This window comes from Centruroides sculpturatus, unplaced genomic scaffold (assembly GCF_000671375.1).
Source record: "Centruroides sculpturatus isolate CEXI.00-Female unplaced genomic scaffold, Cexi_2.0 scaffold978, whole genome shotgun sequence".
Lineage (NCBI taxonomy): Eukaryota > Metazoa > Arthropoda > Arachnida > Scorpiones > Buthidae > Centruroides > Centruroides sculpturatus.
This window is the reverse complement of record NW_019385151.1, coordinates 132164-144068: the sequence shown is the minus strand read 5'-3', so window position 1 is coordinate 144068 and position 11905 is coordinate 132164. Positions and strand designations below refer to the sequence as shown.

General features: G+C 34.4%; 1 protein-coding gene across 3 annotated transcripts in view; it reads right to left on the bottom strand.

Annotated features, from left to right (window-relative positions):
- Positions 1-3123: 3123 nt before the first annotated feature.
- LOC111635514 (non-canonical poly(A) RNA polymerase PAPD5-like) overlaps positions 3124-11905 on the bottom strand; it is a 93274-nt gene continuing 84492 nt past the window's right edge. The window contains exons 7-14 of one of the 3 annotated variants that reach the window (XM_023380491.1): positions 10761-10977; positions 9630-9753; positions 9468-9548; positions 9228-9357; positions 5909-9107; positions 5619-5825; positions 3901-4016; positions 3124-3136 (exon numbers count right to left, since the gene is read on the bottom strand). In XM_023380491.1, the coding sequence (XP_023236259.1) occupies positions 8652-9107; positions 9228-9357; positions 9468-9548; positions 9630-9753; positions 10761-10977 (1008 nt within the window). In that variant the 3' untranslated portion in view covers positions 3124-3136; positions 3901-4016; positions 5619-5825; positions 5909-8651. Of the gene's footprint in view, positions 3137-3900; positions 4017-5557; positions 9108-9227; positions 9358-9467; positions 9549-9629; positions 9754-10760; positions 10978-11905 lie in introns of all 3 variants that reach the window. The other 2 variants (XM_023380492.1, XM_023380490.1) reach the window with 2 other exon arrangements.

Genomic DNA, 11905 nt, shown 5'->3' with positions numbered 1-11905 from the left:
ACGAACATTTACATTTTTATTTATATGGATAACAAACTTTTCGAGTCACTCCTTAATTCTATTTGCATTTCGATAACACAGCATTTGATTTCGACATCACAAAGATTTAAAGAATTTCGATCATTAAAAAACCGTTAAAAAAGCACTCATATTAATGCTTTTTTAATCTTTTTAATTCTCATTTTATTCAAATAGGGTTAATTCTCCATTATAATGAGAAGTAACTTACTTGCCTGAGCAACGCCGGACTCATCTGTTAGTATAATCATAATTTTGTATATAGTATTGTAAAATTTGTTATACACTGGCGGAAATTGAAACTGTTACACCCACTCAGTATAGTCGAAGATATATGAAATTGGGGCAAAAGAATCTTTTTTTGAAGGGTATTGAATGATAAAAAATTAAGTGAAGTACATACAGTGGTATGGAAATTATGGAGACATTTGTTATGCAAAATTGCTATAGTGTTTAGTTTATAAGTTGTGAACTGTTAGGGAACATGACTTTCATCGCCAACAATAGCTAACGTGGTGTGCCGCTAGACGTAATTGGACACACGAATGGTGTACAGTTGTGTTTAGTGATGAATCCCGATTCTGTTTAGGCCAACATGAAAGTCAGCAACATGTCCGCCGGCGTGTTGGAGAAAGAGTCCACCCTGCTGTAATTTCAGAGTGTTACTCAGGTCCAACTCCTGGTGTCATGGTTTGGGAGGCAATCAGTTACGAGAGCAGGACCGAGTTGGTGGTTGTTGAAGGCACAATGACCGTCCGCCACTATGTGGACAGGGTGATCCATCCAGTAGTCATACATTTCATGAACACCATCCAAAATGGTATCTTCCAACAAGATAATGCCCGTCCTCATGCTGCTGCCATCACAAGACAAGCCTTGCAAAGTGTTGCAATCATGGATTGGCCAACCTGGTCTCCAGATTTATCCCCTATAAAGCATGTCTGGAATGCCATGGGTAGATGATTACATCTCATAGCTATCTAGCGCGAACTGTACAACAACTGACTACAAGTTGTGCAGGCATGGAGAGACGTACTCCAACAAGACAAGACATTCAAGCACTTATTGATCCAATGCCTGCAAGGATTCAAGATTGTATCCATGCTCAAGGTGGACATACCACTTACTGAAACATGTACCAAACAGCAATAAAACGTTGCTTAATTCATTTCGTGTTCATTTCTTCTGAATATGTCCCTGTACATGTTTACCAAGTTTCGTGAATTTCCACCAATTCCATCTGGGCGTAACACTTTCAATTTCCTCCAGTGTACTATGATTTGTATACTAATAATAATGTTCATACTAATGTATTTTCCCTTCGTAATGGACGATAATGTCTAATACAACACACAAATAAAATAAAAAACAATACGGAATGAATCAAACAATTTATTATAATTACAGTTTACCAATTCACGGAAGAACTCTTAAATAAGATAATTCCACGAAGTCCATTTCCGGATTACCTCTATTACAACGTGAGCCAAATTTAAACGGTGCTTACGGGTACAATAATCATTAGTGCAACTGTCCCAACAGTGGTTGGGACAGTTGCACTAATGATTTCTTCTGCCCACACAATTGTGGATTGGAACTGTCTTCTCTATGAAAGAAACTGCCATTCTGATATGGGACTTTTCTTTGTTCTTTTCTAAATGAAACAAATATAAAATACGTAAAAACAAATCAAAGTTTGAATCTTTATCCATTTCTTTTTCGACCTCCTTTTTAACTCTCATATCAGAAGTTCAGTACTTTATTTCACACAGAATTGAAGCATTTTACAATAGTTGCGATAATCGCCTTAATAAATGTGCATCAGCATTTTTTAAATTCTTAAAAAAGCTGTCCTGAAGATGGTCGAAAGGGTTCCTATGGAGCCATTTCATTTTACAATAAGCAATAGCTGATTCATTCCATTGATTCCTTGCCGATTTTGTCAGATCCAGTCACTAACTTCTGTGTTTTGTAAAACCATGGCTGTTTCAAATCGAGTGTTTCTGGATCTTAGAGAATTTCGTATGCAAGACCATTTTCTTGTAAGAAACCATTCAAAATAACAGAAACCATTCAGTGGGCAATGGACAATGGTCTAATAAAAAAAAAAAACGTCGCATTTGAGAAAACAAACGTTGTGTAGGAGTAAATGTGATGTGATTAGAAGAAATGGACAGAACAGACAAGTTAGTTTGGCAATGCTCAACAGGTAGGACTTGTAAAAAGATGATTTCTATACGCAAAGACTCATTTTTTNAAAATATTTTACTACCGTGTTTCCCCGAAAATAAGACAGTGTCTTATATTAATTTTTGCTCTGAAAAATGCACTAGGTCTTATTTTTTCCAGGAAGAAGAATTCACATTTATTATTGAACAAAAAAATTCCCAAGTCGAATTTAGAGAGAGTGACGTATATCCGGTGTGTCGAACTGTCGCCTTTTTATAGCATCAACATCGGACTCGCTGACCAATTAGTGCTTACTGAACCCACATGACATTTGCATAGTGCTACGATAGCACTATGCAAATGTCATGTGGTTTATCAACCTTCTTGGCCCCCGAAATGTTTGGTGAAGAAAATATGGCCCGCGGGCTACGATAAGTTGGACAGCGCTGCTATAGAACAAAAAACTATCACCATCCTTATTTGTCACAAGGTTGACTGACAAAAGAATTGCAAACAAACCTAGATGAATAGGAATAAATTGGACTCCTTGGTTTATCCCTATTCAATCAACTATCAAAGACAAGCATGGACAACTAAACACAATTCCAAAAATCAAATCTCTTGGAAAGTTTCAAAGCCAAAGAAACAATTATAATTTCAAAACATTTATTAAATAGACAATTATTCGATTTTGTTCATAAAAAATGCAAATATAATGACGATTTTCAAAAATAACTTCAGAGTTTTCGTGAGGAAAGTATTGTAAAAAAGTTTATTTTTGAAAATCGAACCTATTGTCTTGCATCTAACACTATGTATTAGGATTTTGCTTTAATGAGTTTTTATAATAATAAACTTACTTTATATGTTTCACCAAACCCTTTCTTTATTAAGGCTTTTTCTCTACTTTCTTTTAAGGAACTTTTAGATTTTCTACTGTCTTGTTTTCCTGTAAAGTCAACAATTGTTATTTATATTATATAACACTACAATCTATGCACTAAACAATGCATTCTTTAATACATATATATATAGATACACTCAACAAAGACATCGAATCTTAAGGTATCAGGAAGTATGGGTGAAAACAAAACCGACACAACTTCAAATAGCGACGAGCACATTTTGATTCCATATTAATTTCTACCAAATGACAGATTAATGCAGAAATCCTTAATTGTCATGTTTACAGAGAGATGTAGAAAAGAGATTATTTACAATTCTAATAATTTTTTATAATTATTATGGCTTAAATTATCCAAAATAGTGTTCATTATACATATATTTTGTGGCAGCAACTTTAAATCATCTTTTTTTAAATTAATCTATTTATTTTGTCTGTTTTTATTACTAGGAAACATAAAAATGTAAAGTTTTTTTATTTTTCATCAATTAACAAGTATGTAATTTCACAGCACAATAAATTTTCGGCATTTTACAAAAAACTCTGCTGGCCGCTAGTATATTTGAGTTCACGAGTTAGCTTTATTTTCACCCATACATACGAGTACCTTAAGGCCGGACTTCGTCATTAAACCCATCCGTACATCATTAAAAGTACAGTATTATTAAGCATAAAATAATAAAAAGTAATTGAACTTAATTTTAATTCTTAATAAGACTTCACCAGTTATAAATATTACACTGTTAAAAATGACATATATAGCAACATTTATTATTTGCAAATTTAATTAGTTAAACAAAGATAAGTACCAATTTGTTTTCTATATTGGTCTACGGGCAACTGATTAAAAGAGTCTTTCCTACTTCTACCCATTTCTGGCTTTACCAAAATGTAACGAACTCAATAATTAATGATTAACCTGCACCTGAAATAATAATTTTTTTTATTAAACTCACACAAATTAATAATTTATAAAACTTTCAAACAATAAACAAATTCATAATGACAGAATAGTTCCTTAAATGACGAAGTGAACACCTTCCACCAGAGCTTTGCCGGGAGGTTTTATGGCTTACAGACAGACAAGAACTGTTGGTAAGACAGAGCATAAAACTGCCAAAATTTGTTGAAACAACATACGCATCATAAAATAACTACAGTTGTTATAAATGAATATAGGCACACTCGATATATAACAAAAACTGTGCATATGTAGAATAACATTTATTATATACAGTAACCAAGTATACTGTGCTCGTCCCACAAGGAAAATACTTTTGCCAGATTCCCAGTTTCGGAACGTCATCCGAACATCCCGGCCAATCCGTAATTTTGTCCCAGTTACGAAAAAGGTACCAAACATTTACCTAAATTAATTGGAAATACAGTTAATTAATTGCAAATAGTTTAAACAACTTCAGCTACTCTTACATTTAATACAAAAAGAAGGTGAGAGTATGAGCATATAAACAAAATCAAATATAGGGCAATAGGCAGCAACAAGATTACTTAGTCTAAACTAATTAGATAAATTAGACATCGAAAGAATAGAACAGTTTAAATACTCGGATGCCAGATTAACAAACGGGTCGACGACAAAATGAAATAGAATCGAAACTGCCCGACAAAATTTTACAAAAACAAAAACTTTGCTCCGCAACTGCCATCTGGACTCCAAAAATTGAGCTCCAAATGACAAAACATTACGTACAGTCCATGCCTTTATACAGAGTAGAAACTCTTACATTAAAGAAAACAATGATTAAACAATTCAAAGCATTAGAGACGAGGATGCACAATACAAACAAATACTACATAACCCACAAATGGCAAAAACGAGAAATGAAGAAGTTTTGGAAGAGACGAAGAAATAGAAAGCTAATCGACATTGCCGAAGGAGGAAACACGGCACATCTAGCAAGAAACACAAAGTATTGCATTCTTCGACCTCACCCAAAAGGAAAAATAGCAGGAAAGAAAAGAAGGGAAAGACCGAGGCGGCCACGGCCGGACAAGGCAGAGGCACGGAGCGGTCCAGAGACGAAACGACCAAAACGAATCGCCGGAGTCGGGAAAAAAGTTTGCCAAAGAATCAGAAATTCGGGCACATCAAATCCTAACGGAAAAAGCACAGGGTGCTTCCGTCAACGGTCCGGGTTCGACACCACGAAAATCCGGCAAGCCTAAAAACGGCATATCTTCGACACGGATCCACGTGGGCCAGACTGCGGCTCCCACACATCGAAACAAAGTTTTTAAAACTCGGTGCAGTTTCTTATACAGCGTAACTAACTTAATGTAGACATTCTCAAGCTAACATAACAGTAATATTTACCGTAAACGGGGGTATTATATACGACTTATATACAGTTTCAATGGAGAATGCAGCGCTTTTCTTTCTGATACGCATCGCGTGGCTCTTACGGGGCCTTTCGATCATCCCTGCCACCGATCGTTGGCTCTTACCACTTCGATTCCAACGTGGTTAGTTGTTCGACTACACCGACGAATTATCGTCTCGACTTACCTCGTCCCGGTCGATTCTACCGCAGAAAACATCGGGTGCAATATACACATCCGATTTATCGCGGTCCAACGTCCAACGCAACACTAGATCTTAAGATGGGAACGTCATCGTAAACACCCACCCCGTGACCATAACAAAAACTTCGTCCTACAACATCGATGCGGCACCACCTATCGGACAAATTCGGAAACTCGTGTGGACGAATCTCTACAAGCAGAAAAATATAATATATTATGTCAAATTAAAAATTACACAAATTGTTTTTGTACGATTTCGTAGAAAATTCAAACCGCTACGTGAACAAAGATGGCAGATTTGGTTACTTCTTACTCGAAATACCCTCGAGCCTTCGTTCCCACCGCGGTCGCCGAGACTCGCTATCGATTTTCTGATCCCGCTTCCACAATCATAGACTTTTTACTACTGCCGTCCTTTTCTCCTTCCGGGCATTCGTTTGGGGAACGGAATCTTTATTTTTCCACGCTATATTTGTGGGAGAGGCGTCACGCTTTAAGACGATTTCCAATAACCAATCTTTCCTTCGTGCTTCGTTTAACGCTCGGAAGCGCGTAGAAAGAATACGATTCACTCGACACAATTATATTCTAACAAATTTACATTCAATTAAAGTTTATCTTCTTGATTACGTCTCCAGAAAACTTCTTACGATGGTTACAAACGGAAGAAAGTGAATCGTCTTAAGATCGGCGTGCATCGAGTAGAAGTTGCAGCAGCGCTATTACAGGCGTATATCACATTAAAAATTCTAAAGCATCGCCATTTTCTAATCAATGACTCGATTATTCGAATCCCTCTCAGAGTTCTTAGACCATCGCTAGAATAAAATCAAATATTCCTCCATATCATCTTCCTACTACAATACGTTCCACTTAGTTAATATATTAGAAGGAAGGCTGATGCCGTTTATATAAACTCGCATACGCAGCAGATGTAACTCGTATGTAAAAATATCGACTTATAAATCGAGATCGATACTTCGACTCAAAAATGTCGATATCAATTAGCAAAATTGTATTTTATGTGGAACGATGGAAACAAAATTACAAAATTTCTCGATATTTCGGTAAGAATTAAATGTTAAAAACTAAGAAAAACCAAGCATTTTTTTTATTTACAAGTGACATTTTATTAACTTAAATTCGAGATGGCACAATAGAGAGAATTTTGACTCAACAATATGAGATCCGATTAAAAGAAATTTTGACATTCAATAACCAAATTTCAATTAAAAATCATTCCATTTAAATATACAATCAGACTTTTCGATACACTTTTATTTAATTTGTTTACAAAAGATATTTCTAAAAGATATTCTTTATTTTTTTAACTCTGTTATCGAATACTGCTGGGCACGACCAACGTCGTCGTTCCATTCTTAAATATACAGAATAATTAAAGATCTTTAAACTTTTTTTTTGTTATTAAAAAATACAGGACAAATGACAGTTCTGCACACCTTTATTGACTGTATTCATAACCATGGTACACAGAACTGATTTAGAAATGGCAGGCTTTGGTGTATGTCACCTTTTTTTTTGTTTTTTTTTTTTAGTTGTTTTGTTGTAATCCGTTTGAGACTGCACGATGTATTCTTTAACAGTAATTTTGTTGAGACCGCATGATGTAATAATGAGATTTTTCGTCATGCCTTAAGAGCAATCTGATTTATTGTTATATGAACAAACTTGCACTGAAATATATATATATTTATATATATAGTAGCATTATAATGTTAATTTTCATACGGACAAATTCATGTCAACAACACAAGGCACATTTTCTTCATACTGAAAACAATGCAGCAAGATGATTCTTCTCACGGTGAAATGTTGAATGAAATGATTCTTTTTTTTTGCTTTTTTTCCTTCTTTTTTCAATGATCATGATTATGTATTAAGTATTTTGATGCAAGTAACAGCAGACGTCTTATTTGGGCCCAAGTTCCAATCACGCTTGATCGTTGGGCTACTCTGGCAGTGCTGATTATTATTACACTGTTGGATCCTCTCTTCGACGGTTCGGTTCCGGGTGGTGCGCGAGTTCCCGAACTCCGATACTCCGTAAATGACTAGTATTCTCTTAGCACCGTCGGTTTGACAACGTACACTGCTATCTATCTACGTATCAAAATGAGTCTTCTAATGAAATGTGCTCGTACGCAGACGTGAGTGTTTTCTTCGAGCGATGCCTCCTCTTCCCGTGTCGTTAAATTACGGTTTAAAGAATTAACTTCTCTTTTTATCTTACAGATAAAACAGGTATTTCGAACGGGAGATCCGATTCTCTGATCGAATAATGGTAACGGGTTGTCTGCCCTTTCGTTTTGCAATGTATAGTTGTCAACAGTTTGGATTCAGAACTTTTAACCTAATATAATATTTTGCACTAAAATTAAGTCTGAAATCAGACATGCGATTTTAAATTTACATTCACTCGTACATTCAAAATTTCTTCTCGTTAAACAAGTACACTTTCAAACATTTACAGGTGCGTGGGACGACACAGTTTTCATTTGTACTCTTGTGCATTCTTGCAGCTAGACTATGGTGTGATTTGCTATGATTATGCAATATACATATATTTACAAATGTACACATTCTCGAAATATGTACAAAAAAACATATTAAACAAGCTTAACAGGTAAAAATGCAATCTCCCCGCTTCGATATCCTCCAATAGATATGATCACAGCCGTGTCGATTCTATATCACCGTTTTCGATAATCCACGTCTTGCCGTGGAAATCTAGTTAACTAAATGGATACATTTCCTCGAATACCTGACAAACGAAATGTTGGCACTAAATAGAACCTCGTCTGTTCTTTGCCAGTGACTTTACTTCTCTATTTCCAATTTTTGTTATTCCTAACTTTACGTGATGAGTTAGCACATCTTGAAAAATATTGGAATGAGATGTTTGGCTGAAATGACAAAGAACAAACTACACGTACGAGATGATCTATTTATCAGACAAAAAAAGGCAACTGGAAGACTTCGGATAATGAAATTCCTACTACCGTCGAGTCTGCACTCCGGATGTCTGCGAAATATCTCTTCTACCGTGTAATTTCTTTTTCTTGCCAAAGTTACGATAGTGTGATGAATTATTGTCTCCGTTCAGAGGTGTTGCATACTGATAATGATGTGGAACACTAGGAAAATTGGGTATCGAATATTTCCGTTGTTTGGTCCAATTGTTATTGTTGATATTAATCTCCTGACCTAAATTTGCAAGGGCTATGGTGGGTGGAGGAACTCCCGCCATGTGATTAACATCCACGTTGTTTCTGTGCATTGTCCTCTCGGCATGGAAATTATTTATTGTAGGATAATGTTTTTGTTCCCTTGATCTATTGTCACTGTTGTCTTTTTCATTCTTGTAATTACACTGTCTGACATCCGGTTGCTGTTTCTGATATTTTGTATTTGTGCTATTTCTCTGTGCCATTTCTGAAACTGCATCAGAATCCTACAAGGAAAAAACTACATCAGTACCCTTATTTGTATCAGTACTCTTATATAAAACTACATCTAAATCTCACCATAATCTTTTAAATACTTCACTTTAAAAAAGAGAAACAAAACTTACCGTATCGCTCGTCACACTCGAATTTGAACTAGATGCCGTGCTGCTCACACATGTTGACTGACTATCTAGAGAAGAAGTGGAACTGAGCGAATCATTATCTTTAGTTGTAGCTCTATCATTTGATATAGATCTAAAAATAAAATTAGATTTTAAGTTATATTTTAACTTTTCACTTATAATTTGTAAATACACAAAATATAAATTATTTTTTCAGACTGGATAATTGAAGAGTATACTGACATTATGTCTTGGGATTCCAATATGCACATCTGACGATAGTCAACAACTTCATCTGTCACACGAACAATGCGTCCCAAAATGCTATTGTAAAAAAATTTATATTTGTTTATATTTTAATTATTTATTTACATTTGGCTTAATTAAGAAATAATTAAAAGTTACCTCTCATTACTGTCTACTATTAAACTGTTGTGTGGTTGAACCGCTCGACTGAGTACAAGATATGCATACTCAAAAGCTTTTTTTACATTAAGGGCTCCAAATGAACTCCTTCCGATATCATTGCCTAACAAAAATAATGAAATTACATTAAGTATTTTATAAATATCAGTAATAATCTAAAATAATAAGAAAAATAAAGAGACAATAAATGCAGCTCAATTTTCTTTTTTACTGAATAAAATATCTGCTAAATCATTATATACAAAAAAATTAATTTAATTATAAAAAAATATGTAGTTTAACATTATAAATATAATCAGGATTGCATCAATGATGAATTTGATAATTAATTTCAATTATCGATTTATCAGTCAGTTGCCATTTACCTCATATCTTAAATAAACCAAATAAAAACATCACAAATTATTGCCATTGCTGTGATAATTATAATTTTTCAACCAGAAACAATGGGCCGAATGGCTGAGCGGTCAAAGTGGCAGCCTATTGCTCTAAGGAATCCAGATCCGAATCTGGATGGGTAAAAAATTCCCAAGGAATTTTTCAGGGAAAGAGCCAACCAGATATGTGGCTCTGTCCCTCACCATCCGGCTGCCCCATTGTGTGTCTGGCCAAACCCATAATGGGTTTGAGGAAAAAAAAAAAAAACCCACTTTAGTGCCCACAAGGTGAAAAGAGTTAAAAAATCAACAACAAAATAAAACTGCTTATATAATATGAAAACGTAACTTGAAACATTTTATTTTACAATGCTGTCTTTACATCGACATCTGGGAGATAATATGACATCATACTATGAAAAGGTGCAAGAGAAAGCAATGTGCATAATTTGATTTTTTATAATAAAGTCTGTTACTACAACTTTACAATTTACAGAGACTTTGCACAGATAGAATGCTGACAACAACAAACAAATTTACAAAATTTCCCTTACATATCTTTTGGAATTTGATAATTTTGACATCATTAATCAAGTGATAACAATATTCAGGATTACAATAAGTAAAGAATATTGTATATGAGAAACACTTTCAAAAATTATATACTTTCATGAAATTTATGCCATTATTAATTTCTTTCTTTTAAATTTTAATTTGAAGTAAACCATCTTACCTGGCAACAAAGGATCTTCAATACATAAAAATGAAGGTTGGTAACCATCAATCATATCTCTCTGGAGTTCTTCTTTGGTAATGTATGCCCCGCCATCCTTTATTCGTATCCCGGTCTTAAAATAGTTAAATAATCTTCCGTATAATTCAAAGAATTCTATCAACAATTTACCCAGATTGGCATTTGAGGCAGACACATCATAATTTTGTGGATGAAGCTAATTCAAAAATTTTATATTAAATTAGTTATAGTATTTTTTTCCTTCTTTTCTTATTATACAAAACAGAAATCATACTTGAAGACAGATTATATATTCAAACAAACCAGATTACAATAGTGTTAAAGCAGTTGAATTTGACAATACGTAAGTGTTCTTTCCCAAAAACTTTTACTAACTGGATGGAATGAAGAAGTAGGTGGGTAGATAGCTACTTACATTATTATAAAATTCTTTGTTATTTATAAATGCAATTCTTTCTCAACAAACAAATACATATATATATATANTTAATACTTGTCTTTGTTTTGTGGACCATCAAAGATTGAAAACAAAACTGCCAATATATGTATGCATATATATATATATATATATATGCACTAGACTTTCACTAAACTGGCAACTCCTTGCACAGAGGAGTAAGAATGCTTGATTACTGAAAGCATACAGCCCTAGAGCGTGCATGAAGACAATGAATGACATTACCCATTGCCCTTCAGTAGCAATTCTTTTTAATTGTAATGATAATCAGAAACATGTATGTAAGGGGCTGTCCATAAATGACATCTTCACTGGAAAGGAGGGAGGGTGTTATGACAAGTCAAACAGGGGGTTGAGCTTCAGTGGATGTCCATTTATTTCAAAATTTCTTGTTTGTTTCATTTCTACTTTTGGTATCTATCATTCACAAAATGATAAGAGTTTTAACGGGGAGAGGAGTTGACTTCTGAGGAGAGGGGATTACAGAAACTTGAGAAAACTGGGACAAGAGGGAGAGAGGGAGTAAAAATTTCAAGAAAACTGTGAATGTAATTAATGGACAGCCCTTAAAAAACAGTACATTCTACTCTAGTATATACACTGTTGATCATTAAAATTGCTACACCATGAATGTGGCACACAACAAACACAAAATATGAATGAAAAG